General features: G+C 38.7%; 1 protein-coding gene across 11 annotated transcripts in view; it reads left to right on the forward strand.

Moving 5' to 3' along the window:
* HDAC9 (histone deacetylase 9) overlaps window positions 1-23,527 on the forward strand; it is a 372,722-nt gene extending 349,195 nt beyond the window's left edge. For 8 of the 11 annotated variants that reach the window (XM_021689753.2, XM_044920105.1, XM_021689751.2 and 5 more), the window contains one exon: window positions 20,391-20,955. In XM_021689753.2, coding sequence (XP_021545428.1) covers window positions 20,391-20,705 — 315 coding nt within the window. In that variant the 3' untranslated portion in view covers window positions 20,706-20,955. Of the gene's footprint in view, window positions 1-20,390 lie in introns of all 11 variants that reach the window. The other 3 variants (XM_021689747.2, XM_021689748.2, XM_021689746.2) reach the window with 1 other exon arrangement.
* The last annotated feature ends 1,132 nt before the right edge of the window (window positions 23,528-24,659 follow it).

The following is a 24,659-nucleotide window of genomic DNA, read 5'->3' on the forward strand; positions in this document are numbered from 1 at the left end:
TCTTTCTTTCTTTCTTTCTTTCTTTCTTTCTTTCTTTCTTTCTTTCTCCCTTTGTAATATGCTCTGTGATAAATATCTTATGCATTCCTTTGACTGGATACTAGCCAACACTTTTTTTAAAAACCCACATAAATCATGCGATGATATCTTATATATGTCAAGGTTCACTGTAGATATAAGTATTTATTATATATTTATTACTATGATACTTAGGCATTTTGACATGAGTGCTATTTTATCATAATAAAAATATATCTAAGATGAGATTAGTAAAGGGGAGGCCAAGCAGATGTCCTGCATTGCCCTTAATAAAACAGGTAGATATTATGTCTGACAAGCAAGGCATGAATATAATTCTGCTCAAATGCTGGAATGGAGCAAATGGGGAGTTTTCATTAGTTTTTGGAAGAGAATTTGACCCCTTTACTTGAGTAGTATCTATTCTTATTCTTGAGATAATTTTCTAACATCAATGTTACATATTCTTCATAACCCCTCATGATTCATATCCACTCCTTGTCTCCGATCATCCATCCACAGCAACCCAGGGGACTATATTCTTTTTTGCCTGTGGTTACACACAAACATAGCATGCATGTGTGTGTGTGTGTGTGTGTGTGTGTTATTTTTTTCCTTATAAAATATCCCTGAAGGCAGTTTTAAAATAGAACTGTTTTGTGCACTATTGAGCCAAGTGTATATTTTCCCAAGGAGATTTATCTGAAGAACAACAACTATAGAGATGTAGCATTCCAGAAGGTTTACATTTTGTAAGTCACACTTCCTATTATCAAACAGCAAGGAAACACTTTGTATTAGCTTTATTTTAATCAAGGTAATTATACCCATGGCTTCCTTCTGGGAAGATTAACATTTTAAGTAAGATTAGAGGAGGACAATGAACCAATCTTTGCTTTTGCTGCACCTGTTACTCCGAGCTTATCTTCCCCTCCCCTTCTTTTATGCACTGTGCATCTCCCCACACCTTCTCCATAGGTACCTTACGGATAGGATCTTTCACATTATACCAGCTCCCTTTTATAAGGAGGATCCACCATAAACTGGGACACAATGCTAACCTTCTTATGTATATTATCTTCTCAGATTTAACTCACTCTTTTTAATATCACTGAATTTAATTTAATGTTATTTATTTTTAAAGATTTTATTTATTTGACAGCAGGAGCAGGGGGGAGAAGCAGAGGGAGAGGGAGAAGCAGGCTCCCCACTGAGCAGGGAGCCCCCCCCCACTGCAGGATTCGATCCCAGGACCCTGAGATCATGACCTGAGCCTAAGGCAGACACTTTACTGACTGAGCCACCCAGGCAACCCACTAAATTTAATTTTAAAGGGCTTGAGTAGGTAGACCAATATGACAGGGCTAGCAGTTGACAGAGCTGGAATTCTGACATAAGTTGAATGACACAAAAGCCTGTCCTGAACCTAAACGTGCACTTAGGAATTTAGTGTTGTTTTTATCACTGAGCAGAAGGCAAGATTTTCCTTTTTTTTTTTTTTTCTTATGTTAATCCCCATACATTACATCATTAGTTTTAAATGAAGTGTTCCATGATTCATTGTTTGTGCATAACACCCAGTGCTCCATGCAGAACGTGCCCTCCTCAGTACCCACCACCAGGCTAACCCATCCTCCCAACCCCCTCCCCTCTAGAACCCTGTTTGTTTTTCAGAGTCCATCGTCTCTCATGGTTCGTCTACCCCTCCGATTCCCCCCGCTTCATTTTTCCCCTCCCGCTACCTTCTTCTTCTTCTTTTTTTTTTTTTCTTAACATATATTGCATTATTTGTTTCAGAGGTACAGATCTGAGATTCAACAGTCTTGCACAATTCACAGCGCTTACAGAGCACATACCCTCCCCAGTGTCTATCACCCAGTCACCCCATCCTTCCCACCCCACCCCCCACTCCAGCAACCCTCAGTTTGTTTCCTAAGATTAAGAATTCCTCATATCAGTGAGATCATATGATACATGTCTTTCTCTGTTTGACTTATTTCACTCAACATAATACCCTCCAGTTCCATCCACGTCGTTGCAAATGGCAAGATCTCATTCCTTTTGATGGCTGCATAATATTCCATTGTATATATATACCACATCTTCTTTATCCATTCATCTGTTGATGGACATCTTGGCTCTTTCCACAGTTTGGCTATTGTGGACATTGCTGCTATAAACATCGGGGTTCACGTATCCCTTCGGATCCCTACTTTTGTATCTTTGGGGTAAATACCCAGTAGTGCAATTGCTGGATCATATGGTAGCTCTATTTTCAACTTTTTGAGGAACCTCCATACAGTTTTCCAGAGTGGCTGCACCAGCTTGCATTCCCACCAACAGTGGAGGAGGGTTCCCCTTTCTCCGCATCCCCGCCAACATCTGTCGTTTCCTGACTTGTTAATTTTAGCCATTCTGACTGGTGTGAGGTGGTATCTCATTGAGGTTTTGATTTGGATTTCCCTGATGCTGAGCGATATTGAGCACTTTTTCATGTGTCTGTTGGCCATTTGGATGTCTTCTTTGGAAAAATGTCTGTTCATGTCTTCTGCCCATTTCTTGATTGGATTCTTTGTTCTTTGGGTGTTGAGTTTGATGAGTTCTTTATAGATTTTGGATACTAGCCCTTTATCTGATATGTCATTTGCAAATATCTTCTCCCATTCTGTTGGTTGTCTTTTGGTTTTGTTGACTATTTCCTTTGCTTTGCAAAAGCTTTTTATCTTGATGAAGTCCCAATAGTTCATTTTTGCCCTTGCCTCCCTTGCCTTTGGCAATGTTTCTAGGAAGAAGTTGCTTCGGCTGAGGTCAAAGAGGTTGCTGCCTGTGTTCTCCTTTAGGATTGTGATGGACTCCTGTCTCACATTGAGGTCTTTCAACCATTTGGAGTCTATTTTTGTGTGTGGTGTAAGGAAATGGTCCAGTTTCATTCTTCTGCATGTGGCTATCCAATTTTCCCAACACCATTTGTTGAAGAGACTGTCTTTGTTCCATTGGACATTCTTTCCTGCTTTGTCAAAGATGAGTTGACCATAGAGTTGAGGCTCCATTTCTGGGCTCTCTATTCTGTTCCATTGATCTATGTGTCTGTTTTTGTGCCAGTACCATCCTGTCTTGATGATGACAGCTTTGTAATAGAGCTGGAAGTCCGGAATTGTGATGCCGCCAGCTTTGCTTTTCTTTTTCAACATTCCTCTGGCTATGCGGGGTCTTTTCTGGTTCCATACAAATTTTAGGATTATTTGTTCCATTTCTTTGAAAAAAGTGGATGGTATTTTGATGGGGATTGCATTGAATGTGTAGATTGCTCTAGGTAGCATTGACATCTTCCCAATATTTGTCCTTCCAATCCATGAGCATGGAACGTTTTTCCATTTCTTTGTGTCTTCCTCAATTTCTTTCATGAGTATTTTATAGTTTTCTGAGTACAGATCCTTTGTCTCTTTGGTTAAATTTATTCCTAGGTATCTTATGGTTTTGGGTGCAATTGTAAATGGGATCGACTCCTTAATTTCTCTTTCTTCTGTCTTGTTGCTGGCGTATAGGAATGCCACTGACTTCTGTGCATTGATTTTATATCCTGCCACTTTACTGAATTCCTGTATGAGTTCTAGCAGTTTTGGGGTGGAGTCTTTTGGGTTTTCCACATAAAGTATCATATCATCTGCAAAGAGTGAGAGTTTGACTTCTTCCTTGCCAATTTGGATGCCTTTGATTTCTTTTTGTTGTCTGATTGCTGTGGCTAGGACTTCCAATACTATGTTGAATAGCAGTGTTGATAGTGGACATCCCTGCCGCGTTCCTGACCTTAGGGGGAAAGCTCTCAGTTTTTCCCCATTGAGAATGATATTCGCTGTAGGTTTTTCATAGATGGCTTTTATGATATTGAGGTATGTACCCTCTATCCCTATACTCTGAAGAGTTTTGATCAAGAAAGGATGCTGTACTTTGTCAAATGCTTTTTCTGCATCTGTTGAGAGGATCATATGATTCTTGTTCTTTCTTTTGTTAATGTATTGTATCACATTGATTGATTTGCGGATGTTGAACCAACCTTGCAGCCCAGGGATAAATCCCACTTGGTCATGGTGAATAATCCTTTTAATGTACTGTTGGATCCTATTGGCTAGTATTTTGGTGAGAATTTTTGCATCCATGTTCATCAGGGATATTGGTCTGTACTTCTCCTTTTTGATGGGGTCTTTGTCTGGTTTTGGGATCAAGGTAATGCTGGCCTCATAAAATGAGTTGGGAAGTTTTCCTTCCATTTCTATTTTTTGGAACAGTTTCAGAAGAATAGGTATTAATTCTTCTTGAAATGTTTGGTAGAATTCCCCTGGGAAGCCATCTGGCCCTGGGCTTTTGTTTTTTGGGAGATTTTTGATGACTGCTTCAATTTCCTTAGTGGTTATAGGTCCGTTCAGGTTTTCTATTTCATCCTGGTTCAGTTTTGGTAGTTGGTACATCTCTAGGAATGCATCCATTTCTTCCAGGTTATTTAATTTGCTGGCATAGAGTTGCTCATAATATGTTCTTATAATTGTTTGTATTTCTTTGGTGTTGGTTGTGATCTCTCCTCTTTCATTCATGATTTTGTTGATGTGGGTCATTTCTCTTCTCTTTTTGATAAGTCTGGCCAGGGGTTTATCAATCTTGTTAATTCTTTCAAAGAACCAGCTCCTAGTTTCGTTGATCTGTTCTACTGTTCTTTTAGTTTCTATTTCATTGATTTCTGCTCTGATCTTGATTATTTCTCTTCTCCTGCTGGGTTTAGGCTTTATTTGCTGTTCTTTCTCCAGCTCCTTTAGGTGTAGGGTTAGGTTGTATACTTGAGACCTTTCTTGCTTCTTGAGAAAGGCTTGTATTGCTATATACTTCCCTCTTAGGACTGCCTTTGCTGCATCCCAAAGATTTTGAATAGTTGTGTTTTCATTTTCATTGGTTTCCATGTATTTTTTTAATTCTTCTTTAATTTCCTGGTTGACCCATTCGTTCTTCAGTAGGATGCTCTTTAGCCTCCATGTATTTGAGTTCTTTCTGACTTTTGTCTTGTGATTGAGCTCTAGTTTCAAAGCATTGTGGTCTGAAAATAGGCAGGGAATGATTCCAATCTTTTGGTACCGGTTCAGACCTGATTTATGACCTAGGATGTGATCTATTCTGGAGAATGTTCCATGGGCACTAGAGAAGAATGTGTATTCCGTTGCTTTGGGGTGGAATGTTCTGAATATGTCTGTAAAGTCCATTTGGTCCAGTGTGTCATTTAAAGTCTTTATTTCCTTGTTGATCTTTTGCTTAGATGATCTGTCCATTTCAGTGAGGGGGGTGTTAAAGTCCCCCACTATTATTGTATTGTTGTCGATGTGTTTCTTTGCTTTTGTTATTAATTGGCTTATATAATTGGCTGCTCCCATGTTAGGGGCATAGATATTTACAATTGTTAGATCTTCTTGTTGGATAGATCCTTTAAGTATGATATAGTGTCCTTCCTCATCTCTTATTACAGTCTTTGGTTTAAAATCTAATTTGTCTGATATAAGGATTGCCACCCCAGCTTTCTTTTGGTGTCCATTAGCATGGTAAATGGTTTTCCACCCCCTCACTTTCAATCTGGGGCTGTCTTTGGGTTGAAAATGAGTCTCTTGCAGACAGCATATCGATGGGTCTTGTTTTTTAATCCAGTCTGATAGCCTGTGTCTTTTGATTGGGGCATTGAGCCCATTTACATTCAGGGTAACTATTGAAAGATAGGAATTTAGTGCCATTGTATTGCCTGTAAGGTGACTGTCACCGTATATTGTCTGTGTTCCTTTCTGGTCTATGTTGCTTTTAGGCTCTCTCTTTGCTTAGAGGACCCCTTTCAAGATTTCCTGTAGGGCTGGTTTTGTGTTTGCAAATTCCTTTAGTTTTTGTTTGTCCTGGAAGCTTTTTATCTCTCCTTCAATTTTCAATGACAGCCTAGCTGGATATAGTATTCTTGGCTGCATATTTTTCTCGTTTAGTGCTCTGACTATATCCTGCCAGTCCTTTCTGGCCTGCCAGGTCTCTGTGGATAGGTCTGTTGCCAATCTAATGTTTCTACCCTTGTAGGTTACATATCTCTTCTCCCGAGCTGCTTTCAGGATTTTCTCTTTGTCTCTGAGACTCGTAAGTTTTACTATTAGATGTCGGGGTGTTGACCTATTTTTATTGATTTTGAGAGAGGTTCTCTGTGCTTCTTGGATTTTCATGCCTGTTTCCTTCCCCAAATTAGGGAAGTTCTCTGCTATAATTTGCTCCATTATACCTTCTGCCCCTCTCTCTCTTTCTTCTTCTTCTGGGATCCCAATTATTCTAATGTTGTTTCGTCTTATGGTATCGCTTATCTCTCGAATTCTGCCCTCGTGATCCAGTAGTTGTTTATCTCTCTTTTTCTCAGCTTCTTTATTTTCCATCATTTCATCTTCTATATTACTGATTCTCTCTTCTGCCTCATTTATTCTAGCAGCTAGCGCCCCCATTTTTGATTGCACCTCATTAATAGCCTTTTTGATTTCTACTTGGTTGGATTTTAGTTCTTTTACTTCTCCAGAAAGGGTTTCTCTAATAACTTCCATATTTTTTTCAAGCCCAGCTAGTATCTTTAAAGTGATGATTCTGAACTCTAGATCTGACATTGTACTAATGTCCGTATTGAGTAGGTCCCTGGCAGTCGGTACTACCTCTTGTTCTTTTTGTTGAGGTGATTTTTTCCGTCTTGTCATTTTGTGCAGAGGAGAATAGGTTAATGAGAGAACAAAATGCTAGCAGAGTAACAACGTCCCCAGAAAATATACTCTAAACGAATCAGAAAAAACCTGAAGCAGTGGGAAAAGAAAGGGAAAGAGAGAAAAAAGAAAAAGAAAAAAAAGAAAAAGATAAAGATAAAAACAAAAACAAACAAAACAAAACAACAAAAAAACCAGAATGTGATCAAATATGATCAGGCTGGTATATAGATCAGTGCCACACACTAGATTTGGGGTGTATTTTGGTCTTTTAGAAGAAAGTGCCTCCCAAAATTTTAAAGAGAGAGAAACTTATATATGTACAAAAATAAGGGTTGATATGATGAAGGGATGGAATATGACTGTAAAGATGGAAATTATAAAAAATTTTATAAAAGGAATTGATAAGAAGTTGTTTGAAAAAAGAAAGAAGAGGATTTAAAAAAAAGAAAAAAGGGAGAGGATGTGATCAGGCAGGGGAATAGAAAACACCATATACTAGAGATTTAGGGTATATTTTGATCTGTTAGAAGAAACTATCTCAAAATTTTAAAGAGAGAACAACTTATATATATAAGCCAAAAATACGGGTAACTACTATGAAGGGATAGAATATGACTCTAAAAATGAAAAATAAAAAATTTTTTTTTTTTTAAAAAGGGATTGATAAGATGTTGGTTGAAAAAGGGAAAAAGAAAAATTCAAAAAGAAAAAAAAAAAGAAAAAAAGACAGTTAAAAAAAAATTAACTTTGAAAGACTACAGAATCATGGTAAAAAAGCCATGGATTCTATGTGCAGTATTCCCCTAGAGCTGGAGTTCTGCCGTTCTCATTGATGGGTAAACTTGGTCTTGGCTGGCTGTTCTTGCTGATCTTCTGGGGAGGGGCCTGTTGCCGTGGTTTCCAAATGTCTTTGCCGGAGGCGGAATTGCCCCGCCCTTGCCCCCTCCCAGCTAAGTAATCTGCTCAGGTTTGCTCTCCGGGGCTTTTGTTCCCTGCGAGCTTTCCGTACAGCTTTGGAGGCGGAGAGTGAAAATGGCGGCCTCCCAATCTCCGCCGCGGAGGAGCCGAGAACTCGGGGCCCGCTTCTCAGTGAGCCCCCAGAGAAAAGCCGTCAGTCACTCCCGTCTCCCCGGTCTCCAGCCGCACTCCGTGCTCACCCGGCCTGTGACCGCGCGTTTCTATCTCTGGCACCCGACCCCGGGTGGAGTCTCCAAACCCCACAGATCCCTGCGGCGCACTCCCGCGCGGCTCCTCCCGGGGGAGGAAGGTGAGTCTCCCCGGGTCTGCCGCTTGTTGGGTCCCTGCTGGAGGAGCAGTGGCCCGACTGTGCCGCGGATCACGGTTTATGGCAACCCCGAGCTGAGAGCCCGCGCCTGGGCTCCGCCTCTGCAGCCGGCTTCCCTGCTCCGATACCTGGGAGCTCTGCCACACTCAGGCACCCCCGGTCTTTCTGTGACCCGTGGGTCCTGAGACCACACTGTCCCGGAGGGTTCCACCCCCCGCTTAGCCACCAGAGTGACGTCCCTCGGCGGAGCAGACTTTTAAAAGTTCCGATTTTGTGCTCCGCGGCTCTATCACTTGCCAGAAGCGGCCGCCGGAGGCCCCTCCCCCGCCGTCTATCCTCCCGAATATCGCCTCGGATTCACTTCTCCGCACGTCCTACCTTCCAGAAAGTGGTCGCTTTTCTGATGAGAGAGTTGTTGCTCTTCTTTTCTTCGATCTCCTGTTGAGTTTGTAGGTGTTCAGAATGGTTTGATCCCTATCCAGCTGAATTCCTGAGACCAGACGAAATCCAGGTCTCCTACTCCTCCGCCATCTTCCTTTTTTTTTTTTTTAATAAATTTTTATTTTAAGTAAGCTCCACACCGAATGTGGGGCTCGAACTCACTACCCCAAGATCGAGAGTTGCATGAACAACAGTTGTGTGAATGCTCTACCAACTGAGCCAGCTAAGAGGAGCCCAAGACAACATTTTCCTAATTTTATTTTTGCCAAAAAGTAGAAACTTACAATTAAAGGCAAGGCAAACAAACAAACAGAAAAGGAGGATGATCTTATTTTATGTCTTTATTTATTTTTGGTATCGGTTTGGATTTGCCAAGATGAAGAAATTCCTTTTGCTGACCCTACTTCTCAACTTTTCATGCATTGCCCTCCATCCAGTTACTAACTTGGAAACCTCTCTCCGTGAATCTGGTGGTGGGACATTCGGAGAGCTACTGGATCATAAAGCTTTCCAACAGTGTGGTGTGGGTGCGGTACGGCTAGGCCCTGACGTTGTAAAATTGTTATTTTTTTTTAGATTGGGCAAACATCTTCTCATAAGAGCTCTGAGTGAGCCTGATGCTGAAAGTCTACTGACTTCATCAAGTTCAACTGAAATGCAAATTTGGCATCTCATCTATGGGTGGTTGGAAAATGCCTTGTTTTAAGTTTTGAAAAATGGATGAGTAGAAACTTGAACTGGGCTTTCATTTAGGAAAGTAGGCATTACTGTTGTCAAGTCTAATTTCTCTCTCTCCATTTGACAGTATGTTTCCAGGCAGTCTTTAATCAACAATTTAGGATTACATTTTGCCCATTAGATGGATAGTATGTCCAAAAACTTTAGCAGGCACCAAAAGGCAGTCTTAATTTTATAACAGTAAAAAGCCCCCTAGATTATTTATCTATCTATAGAGGTTTATAGAAGAAACTCTGACTTTGCCCTTAAATAGATGTTATTTCGACATGATTAGCCCAATGTAAATAGATCCGTGTAGGTATGTGCCGAGCTTCGAAAAAAAAACCCACTTACTGCCATACCAGCTTACCTCATCACAGATAATTCATATAGAAGCATTTCACTACAGAATTACAAGTGGATGGTTTATAATATACAGAAAATGGCTTGTTGCTTTATTATTAGATGTGATGAAATCCTGTGTTTGTAAAAGAAACTAAATGACCATTTCAGTGGATTAATGTGTAACATTCATAAACGTTCCCAGTGCTGCTTTCATAATTTGAAGACCAAGGGAAGGACCTCGACCTTTCCTTTTCACTCTACATTGTTCATCTAGTTAGGGACGCTTTTACTGAAGGAGAAAAACAATAGTTGGACATGACTACGAGGTAAGAAAATAGGGGAAAGAAAAATCTCTGGGGAATTAAACCATGTGAGTAGTTTGACTGATGTTGATTCCAGGCTGTTCAAAGGGAGAGGGAAGCTAAATAATTTGGTTGTTTCTCAACCTTGACAAATAGTTTCATTTGACAGGATGAAATAATTAAGTCTTACTAAGGAATTTTTAATAAAGCTAAGTGATTTGTGGACATGAAAACCACCATGTGTGGCAGTCTCTTTGTTACAGATTTTGGTTGCTTATAAATTCCTGATTTTAGTTTTCTTCCCCTGTATCTTTCTGCCCTTTCTCTAAATACTTATGAAATCTGAGGGATTAGAGTGACCCTGAAATGTCATACGATCCCAGAGTATTCCCATTCCTTCAGGCAGAACTGCATCCAGGGCTAAGCTCCCATATCCTAAGTGCATCCTTACTCTCTTGCTATCAACTTAGTTGTATCAACCAACAATAAAAACTCACTTCTAAAAAATAATTTCCTGGCATGGAGTCGTTGATGGTGTTCCACAAAGATTTATTAGCAACCATTATGCTGCATGCTGAAAATGAAAATAAGGAAGGCATGTTCTTTCCCTTGAAGGACCCATAGACCTGCAAACTGATCGTTCTAGTCAAAGAAAGTTCTATATAATGAATAGCTCATATGAAGTGCAGCATCTAGAATGCTTGATAACCTTTCTGAGAGAAGTGTATGATGTCCTGCAGAATTATTTATTAGTTTTGCAACTTTGGACAAAGTATTGAACCTCCTCATCCAATAATTCTCTAATCTGCACGTTTAGAGGTTTATAGTGAGGAATACATGAAAGGATGTACTGAAAGTGCTTTGTGAACATGGTAAGCACTACTGAACTCTAATGCAGTATTTCTATTCTTCTGAGCACTAATAGTTTATTTTCCTTATTCTGTTAATGAAAATGGTTGGTTGTCTTGAAGTGCTAAAATATTTCCAAGATACACATTTCCTACTTGCCTCAATCTTGCATCAAGCTACTTTGTTGTAAACCAAACCACTAAATTTTGTTCCAGCTTGAACCTTTGTATTCATCATGAAGCAGACCTTGTTTTCTCTTTAGAACAGTATTATGGTTAATTATTGAATTATTTAGTGAGGTATAATTTATACAGCAAAATGTATTCATTTTGTTGTACAATTCAGTGAGTTTTCACAAATGCCTATCGTCACATAATTACCACAGTTAAGATATAGAACAGTTCTCTCAACTTCCAAACTTGGCCTTGTGTTGCTCCTTTGTAGTCGATCCCTACCCCTACCTCCAAACCCTGGCAAAGTAGATGAATTTTTACCATGTAGGGAACATAAAACAACTCACAAGTATGAAGGATGGTATATTTTAAGAGCAGGCAGACATCAGCTCTAAATGATCTAAGCCCTAGAATGTTTAAGTAAGAAGGGCCATAAGGGATTATTTTCAGAGGTCGTAGGCGGACACTCTGTGGACTGGATCCATTCCATTGAACTGCAGTCATTGGCCTGCCTAGTATCTTAACAAGTATTTCAATTATTGGTCAATCTTTAAAAATAGAAAGATTTCAAATACAAACCTGGATTTCTGGCATTCTCTGAAAAATTGAAAATCTGGCTACACTGGCCCCCGCATTTCCATGTGGCAATTATTTTCTGGGTTTTACTCTTGGTCATCCATTTTAAATAGGGCTTGTGCACCTACCAAAGCAGGGGTTGATCAATGGGGAGAAAGGGAGATGTTTATGAATCAATTGATTTGAAGATCATCGGCTTTGAGATCTTGTCTATTCTTTTTTTTTTTTTTAAAGATTTTATTTATTTATTTGACAGAGAGAGACACAGAGAGAGAGGGAACACAAGCAGGGGGAGTGGGAGAGGGAGAAGCAGGCTTCCCGCGGAGCAGGGAGCCTGACGCGGGGCTCAATCCCAGGACCCTGGGATCATGACCTGAGCCGAAGGCAGACACTTAACGACTGAGCCACCCAGGCTCCCCGAGATCTTGTCTATTCTGAGGCACAGTCCAAAATCACCGAGGGTGCCTTTCCTTAACTGTGCCTCTGTACATTACCCTTAAAAAGTGAAGAAAGAAAACTTTGAAAGAAAGTGTACTATCACCTGAAGATTGGAAAGGAGATTATCAGGGGAAAATCCTATTATGTAGTAAAAAGACATAAAATTACACAGTGCTGTACAAGAAGGAAAAATAGCTCATTTGTGTTCTTGTTAAGTCTTGTTACACTCTCTTGCTGGGGATTTTATGTTCTGAAAGTCGATCTTTCTGTTTCTACTTTTGCCTGCCTCAATCCAATCTTCTGTAGCAGCCGGAGTAACCATTTACAAATACAAATGAAATCATGTCAAGAGCTTGCTTAGGGGCGCCTGGGTGCCTCAGATGGTTATGCATCTGCCTTCAGCTCGGGTCGTGGGATCGAGTCCCTCGTTGGGCTCCCTGCTCAGCAGGGAGTCTGCTTCTCCCTCTCCCTCTGCTGCTCCCCCTGCTTGTGCTCTCTTGCTCTGTCAAATAAATAAAATCTTAAAAAAATAAAAAAGAGCTTGCTTAAAACTCCGCAGTTGCTCTTTATTGTACATAGGATAAAATCCAAACATCTTTTTTGTGGCCTATAATATAGGCTGTCATGATCTGGCTCTCGCCCCCATCGCTGACCTCCTCTCCTATTCCCTTCCCTTACTTGCTGACCTCCAGCCACGCTGGCCTCCTCTCCAGTCTGTGGGGAATGTCATTCCATCCCAGGAGTTGTGTTAGCCACTGTTCTGTATGCAATGTTCAACCTCCAGATCTTCTCATGACTCCATCTTGGTATTGGAGTCTCTCTTAGCTCAAACCTCACCTCTTCCGAGGGTCCTTCCCTACCCATACAAATTAGACACAGACGCTCAGCCCTTTCCCCATTGTTCCCTACACATTAAGTTCCAATCTTGAGTTGCTTATTTTCTGCCTCTTCCTCTGAGGGGTTGCCTAACTGACTGCTCTTCTAAGGGTGTGGCATATAATAAGTGCTCAGTAAAAATTGTCTAATGAATGAAAGAGTAGGTGGGTAACTTTCTCAAACTCATGGGAAACATTGGAAGGGGGAAATTTATAGTATTCTTTCCAGAAGTTAACACTCGTTCAAGTTATTGAATTATGAGGATGTTTGGAAACCAGAAAAAGGATATTTTAATTGCAGGCATTGTTTTAGACAATCATTAAAGTTATGCAGATAAACACATTTTTATTAAGAATTTACTTTGTTCCTAGATTAGTTTTATATCTCTTCAATATTGGTAAGAAGGGACGTTTTTCAGTTTAGACTTTTAATTAGTGTGAATAATGAACCAATAGAAAATATTTCTCTCTTGTTATTTAGTTTTGGTTCTTCTGGCAATTTCCCTAAAATGCACAGAAGCGAAATGGCATGGGAGTATTTTGACTTGAGGCAGAGTTCTTCTCTAAGTAGACCTTTCGATTTGAAAGCCCTCCATGCTCTGCATGTTGTTTTTGAGAACAGTTGGTACATACCTCATCTATTTGTGATTTGAGACAGAATTTTATCATTGTTTTAAAATCTAGTTTCCTTGGAGCAAGGGAAAGGTTTCATTTTCCAAAAGAAGAATTTTGCATTTATTTAAAAGGAAAAAAAAAAAAGAACAAAAACTTGTGCCATTCCCCAAGTAAAATCTGTCTTCAAATCTGCGGCAAAATAAGAAAGTGATGAGTTGGGTTGAAGGTCACTTTGCATAGTTTAATAATCACATTCAAACACTTGTGCTTAATGGGTTGTTGACAATTTCAGAAAACCAGATGTCCATCAGAAACAGATTTACTCCTTATACACTCTTGTTCTTAGCTGCCATTCCAAATCTGAAGATACTTGTGGGGACATGAAAGATTTTCTTGGGAAAGATTTAAAATGTGGACTTGAAAGATACTTTATTTGATAGCACTTATACTTACGTTGACTTCCAGACTTTGTCAAACAGTGTGACTTGCACAGAGATGAGCTTAATGTGCTCGTGTGTAAAGGTTAGCAGCACAGCCTTTAAAAATTATTTCATGAATTTTAAATCATTAACCAGTAGAATATATGATATTAACATGGAATACAAAACATCGAAATTAGGGATTTGCCATAATTACGAGCCTAGCAGGGATTGATAAGAACGGAATCATAACACTTCAAGGGGTTAGAAACTTCAATAAATTATTGTATGTGGTCTTTAGAACGTCAGCGTGAGTGCGGAGAGGAGAGTGTGTGTGTTACAAGGGCCAGAACGGTTGTAGATGGCTGGCACCGATCTTCAGTGTTTGGTACCATAGCAGGGAGAGCACGGGGAAACACTGACAGACCAGGAAGAGCACAGATGAAAGGGAAGAAGGAGAAGCACTCTTAGCTGGGTTCCCCACCGGAGTAACTCACCTGGTGTCAGCCGAATGACACACGGTGTGTTTCACAGATGGGCCCTCGGCTGAGATTCACACAGCCTCGCACGTTTATCTGTCACACAGATGTTTTGTCTTGTTTTGTAGCCAGCAAGGCAGCCGCTCAACTTTGCTGGGGGATCACCTCCAGATGTTCAACCACAGGGAGACTCTGCTACCCCACTGAGAGTAAGCAGACAACTCCTCCCTGCATCTGGGGCCACTCAGCGACAGGACAAATTAGAACAGGGTTAGCCCATGCTATCTTTTAATGGTCACATTTGAAGTTCAGAAACGCATACGACACAACACAATCGGAATCCTGAATGTCTTCATAAATAGCCAGAAACTTACAAAAACAACATCAAGGAATTTTTTTTTTTTAATTTAAAAAATCTAAAATAAGTTAAACCTGGCAAGCAGGTTTTCTGTGACTTTGGTCTGTAGATTTTTCTTGCTGATGTTAATTGCTAATTTTTCCACGCTGGCAAATTAGCTTGCTTAAACAAAAACAGCTTTAGTCAAATACCCTTATTCCAGGTATTTAACTCCTTCTCTGCATTTGTATTTTGCAAAACTGTCTCCCGGAGATCCCATTTATCACTTTTGTATTTTATGAAACTTTGCAAAAGAGCGTGTTTTATTTCAGAGATGGTGAAAAAGTGGTAGTTATTGTTCATGTAGACGTTGTCATTTGCTTCATAACCTGGGAAGGAAAGTGTCAACACGCTGTTACTAAGCATCAATTAAGCTTTCAGGTATTTAGCAAAAAAGATGATCGAGAGAGAAACAAGGACAAATCCTAGATTTTTGACCCATGCAATTGGGTATTGCTGTTCACTCAGATGAGAAAATTAGGTGAGCAAGAGGAGAATAAAGGTCTTCTTTGAGCTATTTCAAATTTATGATACCTATTAGGTATTCTAGATCTAAGGGAAGATGTTATTAAGGACACAGCTGAATATGCAAGTTTGGAGCTTGGGGAGACATTGGAATTATTTATATTAATTCAGTTGTCATCAGAACATAGCTGTTTCAGAGTAGAATGCAAACTGGAAGGGTATAAAACAGTTCTAGGTTTCTACTCTTTTTTTTTTTTTTTTTTTTTTGGAGATGGCTCAGCTTCTCTTGGACATGAAATTCCTTCTTTATAAAATAAGGGTTTGAAGAATGTTACTAGAAATTTTCCAATGACTACATTTTATATGTATATGATCTCCGCTCGTAAGTTACTGTTTTATGTCAAGAAACATTTCTTTTACAAACCATCAAGGAATTCTGCCCTTGGAAGATCATTTTGCCATTTGGCCGTCTTGCCCAGTTATCATAGCGTTATTCATTCTGGCACTTTTCTCCCTCATGTTTCCTTTACTACATCACAAGTGTAGAGGAAGCCAAAGGAACTGACTAGAACAAATGGCATTGTTTCTTTATTGCACACTGAAAATTGTTAATATATGTATCTATGTCAGTGAGATTGTAAATACTGACCAAAACTGATTCATGGACTAAATGATGAGATTTCTGGGTCCGTCTGTGACCTCAGAAATACATTAACAGGTCAGATTTCAGAAGGTGTTTTGTTAAAATGTATGTATGATATATTCTGTGAACACTCAGCATTTGGTCACTATTAGAGATTTTCTTGGACCTATTTGCTATCTATGGGAAATTATATTCCAGGAAATTAGCGCACAGTTTGTCTGGTCTTTAGCTGTAGTGATATCAGTCTCTTACTTTCAAAGATGCTATGATTGTGTCTTGGTGCCCTTTGTGAGGTGCTTTACCCTCACTGACACCTATTAATATCCTAATTAAATTGCCACTGGATTTGGCATGAATGCAGTCATTACTGACTTTAACAGGAGAGAGTTTAGTCAAATAGTGTGGATGAAAGCCTTGTTGGCATGATTTCTAAAGAGAATGGGCAAAGAGAAATGAAGACAGTAAAGAGTGATAACTCAAGGAGTTTTGCTGTGAAGGGAGGTACATAATGGTGTTGGTGGGGGGAGCAAGGGAGGTTTCATTTAAGATGGATTATCATTTTGAAAATGCACACATACGAATATTCCAGCAGAGAGGGGAAATGTGTGTTGGAGGACAGAGTGGATCATTACAGGACTGGATAGGATCCAGACCCTAAGCCGAGGGATTGCCTGAGATAAGAGTGAAAACATCGCTTTCAGAAGAGTAGACATCGTGTTCAGAAGAATGGGACAGCTTGGTAAATGCGATGGTAGCAGGATGTTGAGTTTCCCTTCAGAGGCTTCTATTTCTCAGTGAAATAATAAGCACAGGTATCAGCAGGGAGTGAAGAAAAGGTCTGGATTTTAGAGGCTGGAGGAGAGAGGAGGTAGTTTGAAATTGTCATTGTGAAAGAGTGGGAGTGAATTAACTAGAGAAATGTGGTAGGACTGCCAGACAGCACCAAGGGCCCTTTTGAGGGTTTTGCTCACGAATCTGAGGAGAAACATTCAGCATGATTGTAAATCGTTTGTTTCCTAGCTTATTCAGCTGCTTGGGTTTGGCAGAGATGTGGTATTAACCAAGGTTGGAAGTCTTACTTTTCCAGTAAAACCCATATTCAAAAGGGCAGGGGAGTTGAAGACAATGTAAGGGAGTGAATAAAAAAAAAAAAAAGACTTCTTTATTTGAGAGAGAGAGAGCAGGGGGAGGGGCAAGGAGAGAGGGAGAGAGGGAGAGAGAGTGTCTCAAGCAGATTCCCTCTAAGGGTGGAGCCCCACATGGGGCATAATCCCAGGACCCTGAGATCATGATCTGAGCCGAAATCATGAGTCAGACACTTAACCGACTGAGCCACCCAGGCGCCCCAAGAGAGTGATTTTTAATGATTGAGAATGAAGCCTAGTCTAGCAAGGAGGGATGTGCAGGGGGGTGGGGTGGTGAGGGGGAGTGGTGGGCAGCGAAAATGTGTTAGGCTCAATCACTTAGAGGACCCTCTGGAGCTGAGGAGTGGTTGGGGTCAGAATATTCTGAGAATGAGCCAGAAGGAAGTCATGTTTGAAACCAATTAAGGAAAGTGTACAGCTACCATTAAAGACCAGGGCTAGGGTATGATCACAGCTTTGGGTGCTGAGGTAGAGCAGAGAAAAAGACCACTGGATGTGAGGAAGTCAAGGTACTGAGGGGCCATGTTGGGACGGGGACTGGGAAGGAGAGGAATAGCAATAGACGTTTCCTATTTTTACCGCTAAGGGCTTTCCTTTTACTTAGCAGGTGGTATCTGCACTTTCCTCTTGGTTATTAAATACTCCCCATATCAAACTTCCAGAAGCTATGGAAGTTGCAGAATCATTCCTTAGTAAGCAGGGACTTTTGATGTGACATTTCCTGGACAGTGGTCACGTGTTCCCTGGTGGACCTTTCATGAATGGCCCCTCAGTTCCTGTCTCATGGCCACACATCCCACATGGTTTTCTTCTCTATTCCTCACAGAGGTTCTTATGTGCAGGAACTTCTGAACGCCTCCCAGAGGTGTCTGCTTGACGCATACGTGTCCTTGGCCCACCAACTCTGATGTGCTAGCTCCCATGAATTTTTCCAGCTAAGCTTGGGTAGCGAGAGGGAAAAGTTCTGCAGCTCACCAAGCATCCATCCAGAAGATGAACTGCAGCAATCTGCTTGCAGATCATCCCTCTGAGGGGCTCTTGCAGCTTCCTTCACCTGACTAGTGCCTTTCCTTAGATAAATCTCTTCTCCCCACAAGAATCTGTTCTGCTCTTGTACATCACACCTGAGGGGAGCGATAGAGGTTAAGGGTTGACTGATGAGCTCTCTCTCTGGAGAATGAGTGGATACTTGTCACCCAAAGTCCCTATTCCTGGTGTCCCAGCTCAAATTGGGACTTTTCCATTAAAATCCTGCCTGTTTTCTACGGTGTCACGTGTTCTTTTTCTAACAGCTAATTAAATGGGATCCTGCAGTTGTATAATCAAAGTTCAGGAATATTACATTGTCTCTCTTCTCCACAATCTCAGCAGTGTGCAAGGTATAATGTATTTATGTTACGAAGAGCTAATTAGCATTGGTACAAAAGTCCTGCAAATAGTTTCCTAAGAAGTACTTAGAGACATTTAAAGCATGGTGGGTTGATTGTTCTTACGCTCACAGCCCAGGAACAATAGATGTTAGATTGTAAGCACAAAGGAAATTAATATTTAAATTTGCCTTCTTCATTTTGACATAAAGTTTGATTGATATATATTCTCTTAGCTTGATTATGTCTAATTTAAGATTGGTGATTACATTTTATTTATGGTTTTTCCTACATTGTGTTTTATTTCTTTAGAATCTTATTTTCAACCCAAACATATTATATTATAAACTGTGTCACTCTCTCCAACATCATCTTCTAGCATTCTCCCCACCTTCTTGTGCTCAAACCCCACTGGCCTTTCATGTACTCCAACACACTGGACTCCTTTTCCAGCGCATATACTGTGCCTTTGGCCAGAAATGCTCTTTACCCTTATTCAACCCCTCACACACATGTAACTAACGACTCCTCCTTTTCTATCCTTCCTCTTTCTTGTCTCAGCTTAAGCATAGCACCCTCTCAGTGAAAGCTCCCTTAAGCACCCCCAGTTCCACTCCTGTGCCAACTAGTGGGTACTCTTACAACACCCTGTGCTTCTGCCCATTTCATTTACCATACTTGAAAATAAGAATAAATTTATTTATCTTCTTGGTTCCTTTCTAACACACTAAACTCTAAGCTCTATGAGGGCAAGGTGATGGCTGTTTTCCCAATGCTTAGCATGGTGTCTTGAACACAGTGGACACTCAATAAATATTTGTTGCACAAATGAACGAAAACCCCCAATAATTTTACCGACCGTGAAATTGAAGGGTTTCGTCAGTGTATGCACAGCCATCTGAGGTTATGTGACCTGGAGTCTATAAGCCTAAAAAAGGGGAAGACACCCTTCAGAGTTGGAGTACTTAAATATTCTAAGTCTAAGCATGTGTTTAGTCTTAAAAACATGGGTGTGTGGGCGAGGTAAGCTTAAACTGTACCAAGAGAAATTGGTATTCATGATTTTAGCGGTTGTATTCTAAGTGTGCTGCTCATTAACAATATTTGGCATGTTGCTTACATGGGCACTGACTTAACAGAAAACTCCAGTCGCTTTTGGAACCACAGTTCAAGCTCTGCCGATGATCAGTCACTGGGGTCATTGTGAATCAAAACAAGAGATCTGCTGTGACACGAAATCATCTTGAGAATTTTACCCCATTTATTGAGCTTTTATACCATGATATTTTGCTATTGTTTAAGTTAAATCTGTTCTCGTTTTTTTTTTTAAATCATTGAGCAGTTAATTCATATACTTCTGAAGATAAAGTCCAATTTAATTTATAAAATAAAGAAAAGGTCTAAATAACTTTCAAATTAAAAATAATTCCTTCTTTGCTGTCATTTAATTTGGATATGTTCATAAAACATTTTTAGTGCTATGACAATTTTTTTTAAATCCCACATCTTTTTAAAGTTTAGGATTTCAAAATCAATATTTCCATGTTTTACCGGTATATATAAGAAAATGTTTTATCATTTGACCATTCAAGGTATCGGAAAATTAGATAGGCGAGGCCTTAGCATTTGTGCTCGTATTTTACAGCGATTGACATTTGTCAAAAAATGAGATTGTGGAAGTTTTTCATTAATTCCATTACATTTTCTCCTTTGAGAGAAAATATTCTCAGGTTTATTTGGGTTAAATTGTCTCAGTACAAACTACTTGTAAAAGTTCCATGGTTCCCATTGAAAACGCTTATTTACCTTTTCCCCACCATTTTCTGAGTGCGTTAAAGAGTAATCCCTGAAAAAAAGCACTCAGAGACCCCGTTCTCTGCCTCCCACTCCAACACAATACGGCAAGGATGGGACTGCTTCAGATGTGGTATCACTGAGAAGTTTGTGGTATACAAATTCATTCTGCAATTGACATCCAGAAACTAGGAACCAAACCGTACTGAAGTAGAGTCATTAGAAATAAAAGTGTATTTTGCTTCTCTGTTACCACCAAAAGCTATTGAATTTTGAACCCCTGAACACTCTCTTCTAGCTGCTTTCGAAATCTATTGAACAACTGAAGCAACCAGGCAGTCACCTGGAGGAAGCAGAGGAAGAGCTTCAGGGGGACCAGGCGATGCAGGAAGACAGAGCGCCCTCTAGTGGCAACAGCACTAGGAGCGACAGCAGTGCTTGTGTGGATGACACACTGGGACAAGTTGGGGCAGTGAAGGTCAAGGAGGAGCCGGTGGACAGTGATGAAGATGCTCAGATCCAGGAAATGGAATCTGGGGAGCAGGCTGCTTTTATGCAACAGGTAATAGGCAAAGATTTAGCTCCAGGATTTGTAATTAAAGTCATTATCTGAATATGAGATGCATTGCTGGTTTTGGTAAATGGATATTATTTCCTATCTGTTTATATTTCTGAATGATTTGATTTTAGTGGTTAAGGATTCTACTTAATGCAGATATATCTATATAGAGATTTCTCTATATACTGATTTCTATATAGATATCAAGGTTTCATTGAAACTCCACTGGTAAGGAAATACTTGTTACACTAAAATTATACTACATAAGTATACAAGTAATTAATAGGCTTTAAATTCATCCCAAAGCCTGCTACACCAATTACTTCTAAGGAAAACGAACTCACTGTTGTTTTTAGTTTATCTGTTGAGATCAGCGACTGCTGGATATAGTCACCCAGTCTGATCAATGAAACATTCTATTAGTTCTTGATTTTTTTTTTGATATGTAGAATTCAATTTTCACATTGTTGTACATAATGTATCATACTACAGTCTTGAACACTGTTAAAGGTAGTCTGCCCCTTCCTTCCTCTCTCTTTTTGTTAAGTTAAATGTTCTGGTTACCACGCCAACAGTCCTTAGGTTATTGTATAGATTGCAATTGAAAATATTAGGAATAGAGGTGGTTTTAAATATATAGATTGCAAAGTACAGCACTATTTTAAATATTACATTATGTCTCACCTAGCACTGCTCATTTTACTTTTATCTTGTGTTATTTGATGACATTGTTTATCGAAAAAGATCGAATGAAGCCGATGCAGATATTGGCCAGAAGTAATGTGCAGCATTATGGTCCAAACAGATACTATATGCTATCTACAATTGTAGAAAACACAGTAATGGTATGATGATTATCTGATACGAAGTCCCAATCACGTTTAAAAGAAGAAGGTGTATCATATTCTATAATCATATCATTAGGATCTCTTAGGTAGAATTCCATAATGACTCGTTTTGGCAAATAAGAACTTAGGAAAGTTAGGCTCAACAACAGAATCTACTTGTATATAATGCACCTTCAGAAGGACTGTGTCCTTTGATGCTATGAAATACAAACAACTTTGAAGGCAACAGAAGACTCTGTTTATTTAAGTCCGTTCTTTGTCAGGTTCCTGCTGTTCTCCTACAGAAAACTGATTCTATGAGGCTGAACAGGAAATGCCTTGTGGAAACAGGAAGTCCAAGTGATTCATGTAATGAGGAATGTAGGGGAAAAAAAAAAAAAAACGGAGGATAGTGTTTTACTCTTTCTGTTTTTAAAGGGCACTCTATGAATTGATTTATTGTCTAAGAAAATAACACCGCAAGTAGGGAAATTGTTAAGGAAGCTTTTCACTGGAACATTTCCTTCATACTCCCTTTTGATATGTTTACCTTGTTTTATAGGTTTACTTTTGTTAAGCTAGTTAAAGATTCCTTGTATTAAGACCCCTTTAATATGGATAATCCAAATTGACCTAGAATCTTTGTGAGGTTTTTTTCTATTAAAATATTTATATTTCTAAATCCAAGGTATTTTAAGGTGTAGTATCCTGTTTCAAAGGAGATATAGCGATTTTGCCAAATGTAGACATTGTAACAACTGTATGTTATTGGCACGTGTTGTTTACATTTTGCTGTGACATTTAAAAATATTTCTTAAAAAAAGGTCACTGCTAAAGATACATTATCCTTTTTTAAAAAGTCTCCATTCAAATTAAATTAACATAACTAGAAGTTAGAAAGTTTAAAACTTTTCCATATAATGAAAGTCCTTCTGTTAATTTGACAAATAGCTATAATAGGGCAACTTTTCCTATTACCACCGTATTTTGGTTAGTATATTCCTTAAGATTAAAATGACTTTTTGTCAGTTGTTTTGCATTAAAAATATGGCATTCCTAAGATAAAATTGTATATTTTTTCCATCTCATAAATATTCATTTTCTTTAAAGTCTTTTTTCAATCTCATAAAAAAGGGATAGTGCATCTTTTAAAATACATTTTATTTGGGGAGGAACATGTGGCTGAGCAGACTTTTGTATAATATTACTTCAAAGATATGTAATCACAAACAAAAAAAAAAACCTATTTTTTATAATGTCATTTGAGAGAGCTTCATCAGTACAGTTGGTGGACATTAATTGTTTGAATTTGATAGTCTTTGAATTTAATCAAGAAACTACCTGGAACCAGTGAAAAAGAAAGCTGGACTTAATTCATCTTAGAATTAATTGATAAATGTCTCTTTTCAAATCTACTGTATTTATTATAATTTACACCCTTGAAGGTGATCTCTTGTTTTGTGTTGTAAATATATTGTTTGTATGTTTCCTTCTTGCCTTCTGTTATAAGTCTCTTCCTTTCTCAAATAAAGTTTTTTTTAAAAGATCCCCTTTCATACATTTGGCTTTGTGTAAACTTGATATACTTAATCGGATTTGAAGCTCATGCGCTAGGTCTCATATACCAAAATATATTGCCATTCGTTGTTGAAACAAAAAAATGAAGATATTTTGAGCAGTTATTCTTCATGCCATTAAAAATAATAAACCCAACAATGATTTTAAACTGTTTATGTCAGCTATTATCAAATAGCAAACACATGTAAAATTTGTTGCCTTTTCCGTTTCCCAGTGTGGCCTCTTTTTCATGATATGTTATCATGTTGGATGTCAACTTCCAAATATAAAATTTTATATAAATGTTAATTCCTAACTTTGCTCAACTTAAAAAATTATTTTTAAAAAGGTTAACATAATCCCTCCAATGCAACAAGCACTCAATAAATATCAAAATAAATAATTTTCCATGTATCATAATAATTTTATCTGATACAGTGACAGCCTGACCTACAAGTATAAAGTAACAGCACATAAACGTAAAGAGAAAAAAAAAACTAATTAAATGACCTCCCCTTCTATGGAAACGATTATTATAATACTAGTATAAAGAACAAGGGGCCTGGCTCAGGTAAAGGAAAGTGGGCCATAGACATCCCTGTGCCATGACATACCCAGCTCTTCTTCTGGTCAGTTGCTAGCAGAACTTCCATCAGTCAATACTTCATAATGTGTTACTGTGTTTTTGTTCCCTTAATCTAAACTTTAATAGCATCATACAAATTAAAATTATTCTAAATCACAACAATATTGCATTAGATTATTGAGAATTCTGGAGCTAATATCATTGACTATTACAAAATGGATTATCATTCCATAATGCCATAAACCTGATAATTTGGTCAGAGTTGTGGGAATACCATTAGCTATAATTTCCTAAAAATTGCCTTTGGACTTTTATAAACTTGATTAACTTGGTACCAGAGATCCTCAAAAAAAGAGTTGGAGGAACCAATTAGACAATGGTTTTATACTGTATATCTGGTTTTTGAAGTGTAAAGTGGATGTTTCAATAAAAAGTATCAATCTCATGTTAAGAACTTTCTCTTCAGGAAAATATTTTTTGCCAGGACTTGCAATAAATAAACCTTAGACTTCCTGTTCTGGCAGTAAAAATCCACCTTCTCATTGGTAAAGGTGGTTGCTGAAATGGAGACTGTTAACTTTTCATAAATTTGAAAAAGTTGTCTATAAGAAATTTTTTACTTTGTTTTATACTTTTTTTTTCTCTAAAGGATGTTGAAAAGGAATTCAGACACTAACCATTTTTTTTGAAACCTAGTACTCAATGGATGTATAGGTAGACAACAGTATTTTTTTAATTTGGCATTTCTTTGTGAATTTTTTCAATAATGGAAGCACAGAACTGTGGGTATACAATTGTGAACTAACAATGATAAATAATCAAGGTCTACAAATTATAACCAATTATAATCAAGAACTTGGGAGATGCAAGAGAAGGAATTTGAGAGGTAGATTACCATTCCCTTTATTATTGATAATTCCTCCATCCGGATTTTAAAAGTATGAGAGGGCAATCAAAGAATTCTGGCAAATAAAACAAGATATTGGGAATGTGACTTTTTAGAACTTCTTGATTTAGATTTGAAAGGTTTTCTAATTT

This window comes from Neomonachus schauinslandi, chromosome 12, assembly GCF_002201575.2.
Source record: "Neomonachus schauinslandi chromosome 12, ASM220157v2, whole genome shotgun sequence".
In the NCBI taxonomy this organism is placed as follows: Eukaryota; Metazoa; Chordata; class Mammalia; order Carnivora; family Phocidae; genus Neomonachus; species Neomonachus schauinslandi.